The following is a 17,969-nucleotide window of genomic DNA, read 5'->3' on the forward strand; positions in this document are numbered from 1 at the left end:
TAAAAAAAACTCATATTCGATATGGGGAAGTTTTGAAACGAAACAGAATGCAAACAAAGAAAGCAAGGTGATCGATTGGACACGAACTCCGATTTTCTCTGGTGATAAATGTTGTGGAACGTTTGCGGTGGAAATGAAGGAGAGTTGTGATCAAGGCATTCCAGAAGAGACCGACGGAGGAGGAGGGGGAATATTGAACACGCCGTTAAGAGATTGACGGTTCGGCTTAAGGACAGGGGTATTTCCATTTTGGGATTTCTCGTCGTTTCCAGGAGACAAAGACCTCAAGAAGACGCGCAGACTGCTGTGGTCTTCCGTCCGAGGTAGGGCTCTGCCGATAAGCAAGGCTCCTTCGTCATCGAAGTGGAGGGCCTTCTTGGAAGGATGTTTGGATAGCTCGAGCAATGGGTTGCAGCATGGCCATTTTCTTGTGCCGCATGGTTCCGGATTCGGATCTTTCTTGGAGGGGATGCAGTAGATGCCGTTATATAATCGGAGGTTCTGCTCTCCTCCGCATCTCTTGGCCAATTGCCTCAAGGATGATATCGATGCTGTAAGGTAGTACTGATCAGTTGGTACCGTCTTCCACAGGGGACAGGTATGCTGAGTGGATTCCGGCTGTATTGGTGCTTTTAGATGGCTGCAGAGGATAACTGCCATTTCCGGCCTGCAGGAAACCAGGCGCAGCCATCCTCCGCTTCTGTCGACGTCAATCTTAGAGCGTCGAAGTTGTAGATGCTCTTCGAAACTCGCTATCTCCTTGAACTCGTATCCGACCAAGTCTTTGGTTTCCTTCAGGCCACACGCGTGTCTTTGAAGTTGTTGGTCCTTGATCTGGCCGATTCGCGCAAAAAATGGTGCCAGTGCCTGAAGTACAGAGACCCGCCTGCCATCCGCGTCTCCCACTTGGATGTACCCTGGTAAAAGTGCGCTGGCGGACCTGAGAATAGCGTCGTAGACCGCCTCTCCTCCATCGGATCGGGCATCGGCGAATGGCATGTTGCTTAAGACTTGGTCTGGCTCATGTTGGTAAGAAGCCCAGGCCAAAGCCATGTGGAGGACCGCGCTCAACTCTGGGACAAGCCAGCCTTGCTTCGCTGTGACGTCGAAAAGCAGGATGGGGAGAATCTTTGAGTTCCTGACTTTATCAAGCATACTGTCGTGAACCCCACGTAGTCGCTGGGTGGCAGTGCGATGCACCATCAGCTTTCCGGAAACTTGAGCTGTAAAGAAGTTCATCACTGAGGTTCCCACTTGCCCAACCAACTCGTTTCCCAGAACAAATGCTGTCTCGTCATCGAATTCCGCGCCAGAGAAGTCCACCTTGTCGAAATCCGAGTCCCTCGTTCCAAGATGTATCCTAGCCGAGGGAAAGTACCCAACAAATGCTCTTTTGCTTCGTAGCACTTTGAAGTCTTTGGTGGGATATATGTTTCCGCAATGATTCTTGATCCGGTTCCACGATAGATGACCATTGGCGCCATTGCCTTCCAGGTAATGCCACTGTACGCAATCATCATCGCCCTCGTAGATTGAAGGTATCAGTGCGGTGTTTTCTTCCTTCAGGACGATTCCGTTGCCGAAATTGACCGGATACAGGGCAAGTCCAAGAAGGGTCATGACGTCAAAGGGGAGCTCAACTCCACGTTGCGCACCGCGTTCTGGAATTGGAAATCCTTTGACAAGCACATAACCTTTGAACATGCCGTGCCAACAGCAACCGCTCCTTCCTGTGCTTGACGGAGTAGTCAATAAACTTTGGCGGATTCCCATCATGTAGTGTGACGGATCCAGTTGATCAACCTGCGAACAGAGCAGCTTGTCGGGCGCTGGTATTCTACACACCGCGCCGAGCCATCTGAGGATCTCGAGACATTCCGAAATTTCTTTGTCGTCCCCGCGGACTGCGAATCCCGTCCTGAGTCCCCGGGTCTTGTCGTGCTTGAATCTTGTAACCGCCAAATCCAGGATTGGGATGAGGGAAAGAAGAAGGCGCCTTCCCCGCTCGGGCCAGATCTTTTCTACGTAGGTTACGCAGGGAGCCACAAACGCTCGGTCTTCTGTACCAGTGGCAACTATCAGCTCCAGAAGCTCGTTTACTTCCTGTAGCTCATTCTCCAAGAACTCAAAGAATTCTTTGCCCGGGACCACAGTAACCACGTACTCCGATCTCTCGGCAATGTAATTTGGACCACCAGATGTGTCTGGTCTCGACCTCGGAAGTGATCCTCTCTCGTAGAGCTCTTGGTACTCAGCGTCGTCGATGATTTGTCTCTGCCAGAGGTAGAGAGAAAGCGTGAAATCCGGTCGCCACCTAGCCATCGTCTGGCCCTTGCGGATGTGGGCCGCTAGATGGCTCATCCTCATCTCCCACGCCACGCAGCCGTCTTCTCCAGAGAGTTTCCAGTTGCAGACCGGACACCTTCCCGACCGCGGCGGCTTGTTGACGTTGAAATGACTAAGGCTGTGCAGTCGCCATTCTCTCTCGTCCGTCGTTTGGAAACGGCAAGCAAGGAAGTTGAAAGCGCAATCGTACACGGGCGCCATGCTGTCATTTGATTGTACCAGCTCTTCGTCTCCCTCCAGCTCCAAGCACCGTGCACCCTGCACTATCTCTCTGTGTTTGGTATCAACATCGTGAGCGGTAGTCGATTGGGGCCCATTGCGAATGCGCTCTGGCACTGAGGAAAACGACGACATGGCTAACTTCTCCTTTCAGGCCGAAACATCCACTGGTTGCAGTAAGGAAGGCTGATGAGTGGTGCCAGAACACGTGCGAAGGGTCTGCGAAACGACCGCGACCTTATTGTTTTGTAGGTCGCGAGGCTGAGTACAACTGTCTGCCTTGCGCTCGGCTATATATGCACGGCAGAGCCAGGGGCTGGCATCAGCCCCGCAGTAGCGTTGTACCATCCTGACACTTGCATATCATTCATTTCGTCGAGCCTCGTCGTAAAAAATATCTGGAGGGCACCGCTTTGTCCGGCACCATCTGCACAATTTCGAATTAGCAATCTATCAATTAAGCCATTTCTGGTCTACTTCTGTATCGTAGAGGAAAAGAAGGTAAACGCTGGATGAAGCCCCATATGTTTTCCGGAGAGACTCCGCAAGATCATGGACGCGATCCGCATCACCGTTCGTAGAACTTGAAAGTTGGAATGACACCACAGGAGACGGAAGATCAGGGCCCTTCGAGATCCAACGAGCACGCTACACGCTCAAATCGACACCTGGACGTACGAGCGAGCCTTTAACGCACACAGGTCTGTCCAGATATCGGAATCGGTCAGTCCCACTCATAGGTTGGCCATTTCGTGCCGGAGGGGATGAACTTGACGCCCAATCTCTTCCTCTCCGCGTGCTGCCACTCTTCCGACATTGTGTCCCACATCTGCTCGTACTCATCATCAGACTCGCACATACAGTCATTCCACTCACTGCTTCGGACCCGATCGCCGCATAGTGGACATGGGAGGCAACCGTGGAGATCCAGCGGGAATTCCACGTACACCTCCCTCGAGCAACGAGGACAAATGCAATGGCAGTTCTCGACGGTCGAGCCGATTACATGTCGAACACCGCAAAGCCATACATGGGCCCAGCTGTTGCAGTTGTCTTCCATGAACTTCCAAGCATACTTATCAAGGTGCGGGAGGAAATCCGGGACAAGCTGGTCCACTTCGTTCCTCGTCTTTTCACTCTTGTAGAAATGCCTCATGCACGCCTTTAGGAAGTTCTCGTCGCGGCGGATCAGACACATACTCTCCGCAACCCAGTTGTAGATGTGGCTGAGTGCACGTGGGAAACTCGACAGGTGCGGGACCAAGGCGTAGAAGGCGTGGAAGTAGCCGTGCATACGGCGCATGAGCTGAGGGACGTCGTAGACGGCTGCAACGGCGTAAACCTCTGCAATGTGCAGGAGCGTCTTGGAAGCCTCCTGCTTCTCTTTCTTGGTGTACCGCTGCTTGCGTTTGACCGTGGTCAACTTGTAGTCGGCCGTGTAGAGGAATTCGACCAGTGCTTTGATCGCGGTAGGCGGGTCGTCGAGGAACTTGATGGTGCCGGTGGTACCTTCCTGTGCGCGTGGTTCATCGTCAGCTGAGATGCGCCTGCAGGAAACGAATAGGTTGTTTGAAGCAGGCGGAGATATGGCCTTACCTTGAACCTTCCCGGCTTGAGGGCGTTGGCGAAGAAGGTCGAGCGGTTGCACAGTATGGCGCGGTGACACTTGATGGTCTCGCCGTTGCTCAAGGCGATTGCCATGTCACAGTTCTCGCCTGATTTAAACGCCCTTTGAGGAGTGTCAGCAACGAGTGAAGCATCTGCGCGCGGTGAATGGGCGCACTTTTCCAGGTCGCGTCTCAGCGATATGAGGTTCTCTTTGTCCTCTTCGGCCTCAGCCGATTTTCCTCTTTCGATTGGAGGCATGACTGGTGAGGAGCCTCGCTTCTGGCAAAAGGTTGCGGGCGGAGGTGGGTGGACCTTGGTTGAGGTTGAGGAGGAGGAGGACGAGGCGCTTCGAAGACGTGCTGGGGAGGTTCATCGCTTGCCGGGTCGGCGGTGAATGTAATTTCTCTTGGCGCAGCGGGTTCTCGAATTTTCTGGTTCATGGGTGCGGTGATGTAGGGAGCTGAATCCAATGTCCGGATGTAGATGTGAGTTTTGTCCGCGAACAATTTCGTAAACACCGACCCACGTAGGAAAACCGTAGGCTCACAGCTTCTGCTGCCTGTCATGCTGGCAATCGGCGGGTCTCACAAGAAACGGAAGGAACCTTCTGCAGTTTCGTTTGCCGTCCGTTCAGGCAGGTCCGTCCACCGCCTCGTCCAAGCCACACCCTCAAGCTTTGCGCAACGTCTCTTACTGCCAAATTATTCACACCTATCTGTGCCTCCACCTCGTTCTCACCCACGGCGCTACTACTTCCTCCGTAGCATCAAACTGCACCTCAAACTCCGCCCCAAATTGCCTCCGCTGGCTCCGCTGCCGCCTTGCCCAACGACACCCGATCACCCACAGCTCGATATTGCCCCTCCCACCACGATCCGCTCGACCACCTCGCCACAAGAACATCCATATCGCGCATACACTTTAGCGGGAGGTTTTTCATCCTGCCGTCCTCACTCGGGTCACGGCGACGCGGTGAGCATAACCGGTTCACTAGGCCGCGGTGGCGTAGACGAGCGGGATCTGGATACAAAGGGCAGCACAGTAGGTAAAGAAGGTCATTGCCGACGGAGAGGCGAGGGTACTCGAGGGTGGCGATGGTCTTATGGGGGGAGGAGAGCAAGGTGGCGGCGTGAGGTATGGTGGTGGAAGTGAAGATGATGGATTTTGGCGTCAGATCTCGGGGGAATGGCTATGGATTTGAAGCTGGGGAAGGGATTATTTAGACTGACTTGAGCGGATATGTGATACATGCCCGAGGTCTTGCTGGCCAGGATGGGCTCCCGTCCAGTTCTATGCACATTTCCGGCAATCTTTTGGCCCCGTAAAGCAACACGTTTCTCGCAGGTCAATCATATGCCAAGTAGGCGATAACGGGCTTTATAATACTATGAGGGGCGCTGAAGAGTAGAATCCAACTCTACGAAGTCCATATTAAGAAGATTCCAGCATATCCAACACTCCCAAGGGGCGCAGTTTACGCCTAGTTAGTGGACCGGCTCCCAACTCCAACCGAATGGGTTCAAGATCTTGAAAGCGCGCCAGGAATTCTGCGGCCTCGTCAGGAAAGTCGAACCAACGCACCCACTCCTCGCTAAACACGCCTTTCAGCCTCTGCATGAACTCCAGGCTCTCCTTCATCATGGCATCCCACGTCTCTTGCTCTATGAGTAAGTGACGTTGATCAATAACCAAGTAGAGAATCGTATTGTCAACTCCAGACCAGCCAAGGTTGTAGTCGAACGGGTGTTCCGTGAAAACTTTTCCGACTTCTGGGAGGACTTTGAAGGCCAGCTCGGGTTTGCTTCGGAAGAGCTCGACTATGTGATGTCCGGCAAGCTCCACAAGGTCATTGACCAGGTAGGTGGCAGCGACAACCAGCACATCCAGATGAAACAGGATCAAGTCTGGAACGTCTTTTTCCTTGTCAAATTCGTATCCCGCGGTGTACAAGAAGTCGATGAGCGCATTAACAGCGTCCGGAGATTCGTTAAACATCTCCACAACTCTCGTGGAGTTTTCCTGGATGGTGGGAGAGAAGGTTAGCAGTTATACTGTTCACCCTCGCGACACGCGCTGGATCGCAGCTGCTTTCGTTCGGCGATACATACCTTCCAGCTACCTTGCATGGTGTTCTCAAAGAATCCGCATCGTCCACACATGATGACGCGGTGACATTTAACTATGGATCCGTCTCTGAGATGGACCTCCATGTCGCTGAAGCGGTTCCGGTTGCCATTAATACTATCACTCACGTCAGCAAATGATCAATGGAAGACTCAGTCGCGTGATAAGCCTGTGGCACCTACGCCCGCAAATCCACCTGCAACAACTCCAACGTCTCTTGATAGGCCTCCGGTTTGGGCATAATGAAGTATCTTCGGAACACGCCCGTGATCTAGGTGTTTTGACTCAGGAGAATCGGTAAGATTGAGCCTGTGCCTGCTGCGACAGAAGCTGGGTGGGTGTGCAAGGTCGAGGATATGCGCGCGGGCGTGGAGCGCAATAGCTTGGTGGGACGCTGGAAGAAAACGGGACGACGTTGGAAGAAAGCGGGACGTCATAGAAGCCAATGGTAGCGCATCTTAAGCTTACGAGGAGAAGGGGAGGTGCCACCCAGAGCCAATCTGGAAGCCACGTTACTGAGGCTCAACGCGCACAGCATGCATATACGGCATTCTGCTTACTTATCGAATTGCTAAGTTGAAAGTTCATGAGTATTGACAGTATTTACCTGCTCAGTGACTATTTCTCCCCATCAATTAGCTACGTGGTGCGTCCGTTGTTCACTGAATGCAGGCAATGAACAATGCAGTACCTCTTACTCCGCACATCAACCCCAACGCGTGGACTGTCCCCCCTCCACTTCCGTCTATGCCTCCCATAAGTTGCTTGACGCCTTGAAGTGGCAGTGTTTAGTCTTGCATTCGCTGATTCCCGGTATCAGTGTCCCGACTACCTGTTCCCGGACAGTGCCACATCTTGGGCACCTTAGGGCGCGGATGGCCACGCCGACGGTATTCTCACCGCCCCATCTATCGAGCCATATTCCGGCGCTACTGCAGCCGCGATATTCCCATTTGTCTTTGCAACCGCCCGCGATCCTTTCCATAAACTCCGGTACGTCGTTCAATGCATCCCACGCTTGGTGGTTCCAACGGAGGTGCGCCTCCGTTTGTTCGATGGTGAGCGTCACAAGTTCCTTGTGCACAAGGGTTTTCTTGTCCGGATCGTGCTCAGATAGGATCCTGGCCAAGTCCGGCAGGACCGGAATGCACTCGACGAAGTGGTCTGGACGTTTCCAGGTCAGAGCAACGAACAATGCGGATTCGGCGTATTCCCAGAGGTCGTCAAGGCCGTATATCTTGGCAACTTCGTAGACTTCGGCATGGAAAAGAACTTGGTCAGCACGATCAAGGTTCTTGCTGATGGTGTACGTGGACGTGTACAAAAACTCGATCAAGGCCGTGACCGCCTCCGGAGGGTCGTTTGGCAGCTTGACGACTCCGGTGTAGCTTTCCTGCAATGTCGTCCATTCGTCAGCATATCGGCTCGCGGCTGGAGTTGCGATCCAAAAGCTGTGCCTCACCTTGAACCTCCCGGGCTCGAGCGCCTTTGCGAAGAAGCTGCACTGGCTGCACACAATGTTGCGATGGCATTGGAGCTCCGTGCCATCACTAAGCTTGATCGTCACGTCGCTGTTTTTGAGTGAAGTGGAAGAGCTGTATGAGTAGTACAACGTCAGCGCGAATGCCCTCGCCTCGACTGTCTACGCTGTGGCCAACATACCCTGCCATACGCTGCAAGGAGCCTGCTCGGACGGGACCGATGCGCCTTTCTTCAGTGACTTCTCTGGCCCGGACGAGCCAAGGAGGCTCTTCATCTCCTTCTCCGTAATCCATAACTTGAGTGATCTTGCGTAGGCGCCGGTGACAAATGCTTGGCTGATGTTGCGACAGTGAGCGCTGGCTAGGTAACGGACCAAGCCCAGGTGACGAAGTTGGCGGAAGACGCCGGAGGCTTTGAAGCGGACAGGGCTGAAGTGGGTGAGGCTCGAGCGAAGAAGTTTTATATGCGCATGCAAAAAGGCTGTGAACCCGTCTGTCACAATCACGTGCGCCGCTCGAGCCGCACCAGGCAAGTGCGCAAAAGGTTAAACTCTTCGTTCCTGCTCAGTCTGGGTATGGCAATTCTCATTTGTCAACTGTTCGCAATGCTGAAAGGTGAACGTCCTCAGCCTGTCTTTCTTTCTGGAACTGGACCGTTCCAAGCTGATCCCAGATTTCACGTCCCATATTGCTCTCCGGACCGTACTTGAAAGCCCCTTTCCGCTCGTCAGTGGGTTTGCTTTAGTAGAGTGTGACGCGATCCAACGCGTCCGCAACGCGCCTCAGTATCTACAGCCGCGCCACTGCGTAAGCGAACCCTTGAAACCCACCGACGTGCTTTCTCGTTTCAACCACACTCTCTCTACACAGCCAACGCGAGAGGCCAGCCTCCGCAGGAACCATAGCATGGAATCGGCACCGATCAATGACTCTTGGCTACGTCGATGCACCGTTCTCGTTCTAATCGGGCTGCTCGAGCGGTTCCGCCCCCGCCAGGGCGTCGTCCTCATGCTCTCCGACAAAGTCTGCGTCAAACACGGCCCGCTCGTCCATCTCTCCGAAGCCTCCACACTGCGCTTCATTGCCCAAAACACGTCCATTCCCGTGCCAAAGGTCTACTGCGCCTTTGAACGGCGCGGCTGGACGTACATCGTCATGGAAAGAATCGACGGCGACAAGGTCGGGCAAGGCTGGGTGAAGCGAAGCGAGGAGTCAAAAGCCAAGATCTTTTCCAAGCTGAAGCCGTTGGTACGGCAATTGCGAGACATACCTGCACCCGGGCCGCGAGTGAGCAATGTCGACGGCGGATCCCTGTACGACCCGCGCCTGCCCGGACCTCTGCGGTTCGGGCCGTTTGACAGCGTGCACGACTTCCACACGCATCTGCATGGAGGCTTCCGTCCTGATGCCAGCTTTGATCCGGAGGTCAACGAACTCATCAGGCTGCACGATCAGCCTTGGCCGCCACCTGTTTTCACCCACGGCGACCTGAGCAGTCTGAACATCCTCGCCCGCGGGGATGAGATCGTTGGCATTGTTGACTGGGAGACTGCCGGGTGGCTTCCGTCTTACTGGGAGTATACAACGGCCTGCCAAGTGAACCCACGAAACGAGTTTTGGCGGGACGAGATTGACAAGTTCTTGGATCCCATGCCGGCGGAGCTGGCCATGGAGAAGATACGTGAGAGATATTTTGGTGACTTCTAACGATCTATCTGTAGTGCCAAAGGACGGGACTCAAACTACCCCGTGACCAATCCTCGAGCAGGCAACATGAGATGATACCTACGGCCAAATGAGTCCGTCTACCGAGTGATTGGGCCACCGTAGCCTCTGAGCTCTGCCGCTCGACTATGGACCCTGAATGATGCCCAACAAGTAACCGTGCTTGCAAAACCTTTGTTTGTCATAACCAAACAATCAAACAAAGTTTGTGGTCGCCATTGAACCAACTAAACAAAGATCGGACCAAGTGTTTGTCTTCGGTCATTCGTTGGCCGCATTGTGCCCCTGAAGTGTGCCGCAAGAAGCTCTCTCAAGTGACGGAAGCGAAGCAAAAAGAACAAGTATGATAGAGCGAGACCCACACTTGCCCCTCCAGCCACACTTTCGAGCGAACCCCCGTGGCGGCTACTTGGCAGGCAGAAGGCATGGCGGATTGGAAGCCCCAGACACCAAAAGCCAATGCAGCACGTAGTCCAGCCACACTCCTTCTCCGATTACATACAGCGCCCAATCGCGCGCGCCTTTCAAAGAGCCTCAAAGAGTGACAACTACTACTCTTCATCACAACCACTTACATACATCTTCGCATATATACATTTGTTCACACAATCACCACAGTGCACAGATCAACCCAGCCAGAGGAGAGCAAGAATAAATCTACACGTACGTCCATTCATTCACCCAGCCACAAACACGGGCACATGACACCTATCTACAGAAACCTCCCCACGCATACCCCCTCCCTCCCTCTCTCCACCACTATCGTAAACCAATCATGCGCGAAAAAAAAAATCTACGAGCTCATTACGTCCGTTCGGTATAAACATGACACCCACCATGTCTTCTTCCTTCCTTCCTCCATTCTTCGCGCAAAAAAGTAGAAACAACGCATAGCTTCGATGCCGTCGGTTTAACGTGGGGGAGGGAGGGAGGGAGGGAGGGAGGGAGGGAGGAGGAACAAAATCAACAACAACATTGATAATCCAAGTCTCTCCCTCTCTCTCTCTCTCTTTCCTCCAACCAGCCAACCAACCAACCGCGCGATAATGCTCATCAACGCAGCGCGTCCGCCAGTATCATGCAGTACGATAGAAACAGGAGACGACAGAACAAGAAGAATCCTCCTTCTTCCGCTTTGTCCGAATCCAATTCCCTACAACAAGGGCTCTAAATGCTTCTTCTTTCTCCTCCACCGTCGGCTGCCCCTTCATCTGCCCTATCCCTCCCCCCCGTTCATCAAGGAATGTATATAATAGTATTCCTGTACCGTGCCCATCCAGTTCCGTCCCGTTCCATTCGCGTGCGTAAACCCTTGTCCAGCAACGTTTACCGTGCCTGCCCACAAGAGAAAAAAGAAAAAGAAAAAACGCCAATGCTCCGTGGAAGAAGAGGGGAAGAAGAACAAGAATTACAAGAGAAAGGGAAAAAAGAAAAAAAAAGGCAACGAATAAGAGTACTCTTACTCATACCTCTCCTTAGTAGCAAAAGGGCGCGCGCTACCTCTTCGACGACAGCGATGCCTGCTGGCCGCCGCAGTCGGGGATCTTGACGCCCTTTTTGAGCTCGCGGTCAACCGTCATGAGGCCCCACTTGTCCTCCCAGTTCTCGTTCTTGGTGTTGTACATGATTTTCCACGGCTCGTCGAAGAGCTCGAACCTGCGCGCAGCGGGTAATAAGGTTAGCACAATAACCAAAAAAAAAAAAGGCTCGGCTACTTCGACTTACCAGAAGTATTCGGTGCCGTTCTTCAACGCCGAGCAGACCCAGTCGTCCAAAAACGTGTTCATCTCTTCGACGCCGGCGACGCTGCCCTGCGAGTCGCTCGAGCACGTCGACTCGCCGCAGTCGTTGCCGCCGCCCGACGGCCAGCCCGTCTCGCTGATGACGTGCGTCTTGCCCTTCAGGTTCTTGGTGACGGCCACGTCGTGACCCTGCCAGAACGTCCAGGTCCAGCTCGCCGCCTGCGCGGCCTCGACGCCGGCGAAGAACGGGTGGATGTTGGCCATGACGACGTCGACCTCCTCCGCCAGGTCCGACGTCCAGTTGTCGCCCAGGTCCGACGTCGCGAGCGGGAGGTCCCAGGAGTGGTCGGTGAGGTTCTGCTTGACGTCCCCGAGGATCTTGCCGAGTTCGTCCGAGGTCAGGTCCTTGCGGTACAGCACCTCGTTGCCGACGATGACGCCGGCGAAGGGGTCGGCCTTGTGCTTGTCGAGGATTTCCCAAAACTGCGAGAGTTGCCTGTCGTTGGTCGTGTCATTGTTGCCTAGCCAGACACCCATCCACACTTTGACGTCGGTGAGACCGAGGCGGTCAATGGCAGTTAGGACCATCTCGGTCTGAAACAGCCACCTGCGTCAGCTAAAAGCTCCCTTGCTTGACTATCAGACACGGCTTACCTGGTTGCAATCGGTTCCGTAAAGACGAATCGCAGGAGTAAGCTGGCTGAGAACCGCTACGTCACGCGTCACGTTGTTTTGGCTCAGCGGATTGGACAGACAGTCGGGATACTGAGCGTTCAGCGGAGTGTAGTCCATTCCGGGGAAGACGCGGTGCAGGTCGGGGTTATTCAAAAGCTTCTTGATCTCGTCCGAGTTCTTGTCGAGATCGCCGTTCTTTGCCTGGTCGTCCGAGGCGGATGCTCCGGCGCTTTTGCTGTCGTCGGGCGATCCGGCTCTGCTGCCGAGGACGCCGCCAATGACGACGCCGACAATCACTGCGACCACGACGATGGCAACCAAAACGATTGTCCACAGACGTTTCTTGCCGTTTTTGTTGGCAGCCGCCGCACCGGCGCCCTTCTCCAGGCCGCGGTTGTCATGCGTGTACTCGGTGCTTCCGCCAGGCACCGGCCCATAATTTCCGTTTCCGTCATGGTTAAGACTGGTCAAGGCTGCAGCTCCGCCGACGCCGGCAGCGCCAGCGCCAGCAACGGCAGCCTTCTTGCCGAAGATGGTGTTGCGTTTTGAGGGCGCCGGTTGCGGGATTCCGTCGTCACCGTCATCTTCAATCTCATTGGGATCAATAGTAGCGAAGGGAGCGGATCTGGAGTGATAATTGAACGGGTCGTCCGAGAAGGACGAGTAGCCGTCGTTGGCCGAGTGGTTGGAATGGCTGTTGAGCGACGGGCGCGACTCGTTGGCACCGGGATGGGTCAGCGGCTCCTGGGAGGTGTAGGCGGCGGGATTCATGGCGTGGCTTTGCGACGGGCTGGTGTTGGCGAAGGGCGAATAAGGGGAGTACGGCTGATGCTGGTTTCCTGGAAGACGGTTACCACCAGCTCCCGAACGGTCCCATTCGGCATGCGCGAGCCGCATGGGCGGTCGTGGTTGAAAGCGACGTGCAGGACGGCGCCGTCGCGTGCGACCGACTCACCTGAATTGTCCATGCCCAAGGTCGAGATCGACTGCCGAGCGGGATCGGGCGAGTAGGCGGAGGCGCCGGTCGGGGCCGGGGCGAAGTTGTCGAAATTGCGGTGCTGGGGCGGCAGCGGAGGGGACGGGTCGGGACTTGGCTGAGCTTGGCCGGCGGGCGGCGAAGCGTAGGTCGCGTAGGATGGAGGGCTGTCAAAGTCGTCGTTGTCGAAGGAGAAGCCTCTGCGGAAAGGAGGTTGGGAGGACATTCTCGCGTTTCACGCGGCTGCGGGATGCCTTGGCTGGCAGCCGGGTTCCAAAGCTTGGTGGGTAATCGACACAGCCGCAGCGGCAGGGCTGATGGCGGGATGCAACTCGTGTCAGCGGAGCCGGGCGTAAACGGCGCAGAGGCGACAGCAGGCGGACGCGCTCTCAACGCGCAGAACTAGGTGCAGGCTGAGAGAGAAAACTGTTGATGGTCGCGAGGAGGCTGGCTGCTGGCTGGGTGAAACAAGGTTCTGTTTGCGCCGCCTGGCCTAGCAACGTCGGCGGGTGCAAGAATAGAAAAGCCCCCGCAAATCACCGTCACCAGGCTTATCGATTGCGCAGATCCCGCCAGTCTGAGCGCCCCGGACGCGCCCACCCAAGTCCTCGACAAGCTCGCGAAGAGGCTGTTGGCGGTGTTGGCGCAGCCGCAGCAGAGAGCGACAGGAACGGGCGGTCGCACAGGATTGCGCCGCCTGTGTGGCCTGCGAGGGCCTGCCTGCCCTGCCGCCGCCCCTCCTTCAAGCCACAGCACGCATGACCCAAGGTCACGGCACCGCCACCGCCAGACCGGCAATAATACGAAGAAAACGAAATGACAGCTGCTGTTACTGGTGCTCTTAGCGACGCCGTCGTGCTTTGGCTCGGAGTCCGAACTGTCACGACGTCAGCCATCTGAAAGCAGCGGTCCGTTTGGGGCCAGGAAATCGTCAAGGCCCGCGACCGTGCGCGCAGGTGGAGTCACGCTCGTCATGGCGGCAGCAAGCAGGTTTGGAGGCGTGTCGAGAAAGAAGCAGGTGAAGTGAGGAGCGAGGCGGGCGCCCGGCAATATACTTATGTGCTGCCGCGCTCTGAGCTACGCGTTACCTACGCATTCAGTTCCACCCAAGGTACGTAAGCTGGCTGGCCAACACGCCCAAGAATGAGCCTTCACGATGGCCGTGCGCGCCCAGACCAGCCTCATCGCGAAGCGCGGGGTGCGTCTCGTCAAGCGGGCGTGCCAATCGCACATCTCAAACTTCAGCGCTGGTGGTGAAGGTAAAGCTCAACGCATTCTCCCCGCCGCTTTCGGCACGACGCAACCACGGTCAGAAAAATCGAGCCGTCCAGCTCACCGATCTTTCTACGTGGGAATTGAATACAAGACTCAGATGGATTTGGAACATTTACGTCCGGGTCTGGTACTCTGCCCGTGTGAGTATTTCGATGAGGTAGATGCGGGTGGGCTCAATTCTTCCGTTACCCGCTACGGTATGTGTCAGGCGCGCTGAGAGGCCACGGAGGCGGCACTATGTCGAGTCGTCGTCTTGCGTTGTCCTGAGCGACGCAGCGATACGCGCCTGAAGCCGGAAGCCCGAAGTCTGAAGCGAGCCTGAGGCACACAACGGGCAGCAGCAGCTCGGGGCTGCCTCGCTCCATCTCCATGTTTCGCTGCCCACGGGCTGTGGGCTCGCCATCTCCACAGCAAGCGACTCGTCATCCCCGGCGCGACTCGGCCGGTTGCGTCTCGGACCGCTCGCTCGCGTCGCTCACCTGCGCAGCTCAACCCGCCAAGCTACGGCTCTTTCCACTGCAGCCTCTCCACACTGACCGGTGAGCCTGAATCCAGGAACTCGCTGCGATGATGACGGCCAGACGTTCCCATCCAGCGCTGTCATCTGCCACCGATGAGGCCCGCTGTTTACAAGAGAGGGAACGACGGCGACGAGCGCTGCACGCTGGATGCACGCGGTTCAGCCGCTGTTGTGCCGCGCAGCGAGTGCATAGCATCGTCCACCAAAGCACACTTGATCAGCCACGCCCGCTTGCGCTGCGCGACGCGAGACGCGAGAACGCGCCATGCATCAGCTGCTGCACCACGGCAACAGAGCCCCCCGGTTGGCCGGCCGCCTATCTGGCTGGACCCTTTCCCGTCCCTGCTTATGTCGTTACCCCAAGCACTCTCGCCATTGGCACCTGCGCCCAGCGTGCATTGCGTAATGGAGACCGCACAGCCCAGGCAGATCTCAGACACAATCGCACATCCACGCACGGAGAGGTCCGGCCGAAAAGAAAAGAAAAAGAAAACAATAATCAGCACGCGAACCTGCCTCTTGGGAACAAACGGGCAAAGGATCCGTCGTGCTTTTTTGGCGCTGCATGTCTCTGGCTGCATGATATGCGGGTTCGCAATCGGCAAAGGCACCGCGTTGAGCTAGGATGGGGTTTCTGTTCCTTCCCATCAGCACAGCAAAGCACACCCCATCAGGGGCAGCCAACAAAAAAAAACCGAGTCGACGCACTGCTCGGGGCCCGGTCCCCTCCTTTTCGCTCATCATCGGCCGGAAGGCAACCAACGCGTGACTTGTTTTTTTTGGCCCTGACTTTCCCGCAAACTTGCTCGTCCCGGTGGTCTCCCAGCTTCCCGGCAGCGGACGACGACTCCTCCCTGCCCCCGTCACGATTCATCGCGCGGGCTGCCCCCGGTAGTTCCCCACAGCCTCCTGTCTGGACCCTCGGGCTCCAGCCAGTCATGGATCGTGCCCTCGCGCGGGAAATGTGGGACGCACCGGATAGGAAAGACAATGAGAGGGAAAAGGGTACGGGTGGATCCTGGCTGGACATGTGTTGGGAACGGAGCGAAAACGACAAGCAAATGATGTACGCTTATCCAGCCTTGGCAAAGATGGAGAGGGGGGGAAAAAATCGGAGACCCTGACTGACGGGATATGCGGTGTTGGAGATAATCGAAACGCTGCCTGATACTGTGTTGCCTTCGTCAGCACAACGTCAACGGCTCTTCTGATGCCCTCCCTTATGCACGTCTCCTGTCAGTCCTTCGAAGCCCGTTTTACGTACATGCCCATCGGACTTACGGCCACCGTTGAATCCGTGCGTTGGTATGGCTCCAATGCGAACGAGAGATTAAAATCTCGATCCCGCAGTTGACGCCATAGAAAGACAGATGGTCTAAGAGTAAGAAAAAGCACTGTTTAACCGACCGCCTCGCTTCGGTTCATCTCGGATGAATAGAAAAGACGGTGACTGATGTGTTACGGAACGATGGCTGTCGAAGTGTTCGTAGGTAATGTTTGGGGTCACTGTATTCTTAGTCACTGTTTGTACTGTCGATTAAGGAAAAGTTGGCGTTCTTGCTTCAAAAGATTGAGTACAGGCATCTCTCTAATGGTGCTGAGTTTAGATGACGTGAGGCTACCTCTGGTCGAAAATATGGTGCAAGCTACTAAGAGCACGTAGTAGACACTTAGAGTACTTAGAACCGTTATGCTATAACATAAGTATCGAGGATGTATAGTATCCTTTTTCATAAGACGTAGGTATAGCTACAGCCCACGTATTAGTTATATACATATAGATACACAGTTAAGACATCGTCTTCCACCTATTCTTCCTCCTGCTCGGCCAACACAAGTCAGTCGGGAGCGTTACATAATTTATCTTCACACGATTTAATCCTCTTATTGAATGCCGAATTGAACCGGCGGTGCTTAGCATGCAATTTCTTTCTCCTAGTCCAAGTGACTGGCGCAAATTATCACAAGTCATGGGCCATCTACGGAACACAATTGGCCTTGACGGTGTCCAACACGTAGAATTTCAAAAGATGGAGTAGAGACCTCCAACGTGTGGAGAGAGCTTTTAGATACCGGACGTCCGCCCTTTTAGGTGCACGGTTTCACTGGTCTTATCCATGGCAAACGAGAGCCAGGCCGTTTGCCGAACCCACTTACAACACCGCATGTGTCCAGCAGGGCCTAAGCAAGAGCAGGCACGAGAGAAAGCAGTAAGGTAAACCACCAACACAAGGCGCGAGAAAAAACCTCCCATCAGAAAAGAGTTCGTCCCATTCCAACACCGTCATCACATACCTCCCTCCACATACCACAGCGTGTGAAGAACCATACTGTCCAAAAACCACCCTTCGACGTCACAGCAATCATCGGGGATGATCCCGTCATCTAGATCCCAAAAGGCTGTGGGCTGGCGGCGGCGTATGGGGGCTCGGCCCTTTCCGCCGCCTCCTTCCCCCGTGCCGCCACCCACCACCCACCCCGCCGCCGTTCCGTCCGCCACCACCGTGCCACCACCCAGAAAGAAAGGCAAACACGTCCAGTAGTCCAGCAGGACCGATCCAACAACGCAAAAAGGCCACGGCCCCATCACCAATGGACCCTCCCTCGCCCATTCAAGCGACTTCCTCATACGTCAGCTAAAGAAGAACAAGGGTCGGACATCAGTCTTTCTAAAAACAAAACGCTGATCTCATGCGGGAGAGAGAAAGAAAAGACCGCGAAGGAGCAGAAAAGAAGCCCAGGATGCCTAGTCTACGTGACCAAGGAAAAAAAGGAAAAAAAAGGTCTAGTCTAGTCTAGTCCTACAGTCTAATTCGATGACGATCATGGCGGGGGGAGGGGGCCAATCGAGCAATCGAGCAATCGAGAGATGAGGAGGATGATGCACGATGGGGATGATGGCCCGAATCTTTACAATTTGGCTTGCTTTTGCGCAAGCTAGAGAGAGAGGAAGGGAGAGGAAGAGAAAGCCCTACGTCGACCGTTTACCCAATTGGGTAAACAGCAACGAGGTTCTTCCCCACGATCGCCGCCGTTCCGCGCCGCCCCGAGAGACGGACGGACCTTTTGCAGTTGTATTTATAATCATCCCGTTCATGACAACACGCCGCGGCCACCGCCGCGCCGTAAAGGATGTTAGCTTTCTTTCTTTCTCACTTCCTTCGCGGTTTGAAGGCAAAAAGCGTAACAAAGGGTAGGCAGAAGCGTAAGGCAGAAAGAGAGAGAGAGAGATGGGAAAACCATCAAAGCCGGCACGCTCATCACCCCCGTCTTCCCGC

General features: G+C 55.1%; 4 protein-coding genes across 4 annotated transcripts; 1 reads left to right on the forward strand and 3 right to left on the reverse strand.

The window, feature by feature from the left end:
• Positions 1–3,289: 3,289 nt before the first annotated feature.
• Positions 3,290–4,431, reverse strand: SLS55_007272 (uncharacterized protein; the record flags this gene model as incomplete). The annotated part of the gene is made up of 3 exons (XM_066778692.1): positions 3,290–4,078; positions 4,162–4,294; positions 4,349–4,431. 3 exons carry the CDS (start codon positions 4,429–4,431, stop codon positions 3,290–3,292), a joined length of 1,005 nt encoding a protein of 334 aa, XP_066631129.1.
• A 732-nt stretch (positions 4,432–5,163) lies between these two features.
• SLS55_007273 (uncharacterized protein) lies at positions 5,164–7,967 on the reverse strand (the record flags this gene model as incomplete). The annotated part of the gene is made up of 5 exons (XM_066778693.1): positions 5,164–5,193; positions 5,755–6,192; positions 6,282–6,414; positions 7,161–7,892; positions 7,960–7,967. 5 exons carry the CDS (start codon positions 7,965–7,967, stop codon positions 5,164–5,166), a joined length of 1,341 nt encoding a protein of 446 aa, XP_066631130.1.
• Positions 7,968–8,786: 819 nt separating this feature from the next.
• Positions 8,787–9,485, forward strand: SLS55_007274 (uncharacterized protein; the record flags this gene model as incomplete). Its single annotated transcript, XM_066778694.1, has 1 exon — positions 8,787–9,485. The coding sequence occupies one exon, from the start codon at positions 8,787–8,789 to the stop codon at positions 9,483–9,485; it is 699 nt and encodes a 232-aa protein (XP_066631131.1).
• A 1,514-nt stretch (positions 9,486–10,999) lies between these two features.
• On the reverse strand, positions 11,000–12,817 carry SLS55_007275 (uncharacterized protein; the record flags this gene model as incomplete). Its single annotated transcript, XM_066778695.1, has 3 exons — positions 11,000–11,159; positions 11,229–11,839; positions 11,900–12,817. The coding sequence occupies 3 exons, from the start codon at positions 12,815–12,817 to the stop codon at positions 11,000–11,002; spliced, it is 1,689 nt and encodes a 562-aa protein (XP_066631132.1).
• Positions 12,818–17,969: the final 5,152 nt, after the last annotated feature.

The sequence above is a fragment of the Diplodia seriata genome (assembly GCF_021436955.1).
Source record: "Diplodia seriata strain FDS-637 chromosome Unknown scaffold_7, whole genome shotgun sequence".
In the NCBI taxonomy this organism is placed as follows: domain Eukaryota; kingdom Fungi; phylum Ascomycota; class Dothideomycetes; order Botryosphaeriales; family Botryosphaeriaceae; genus Diplodia; species Diplodia seriata.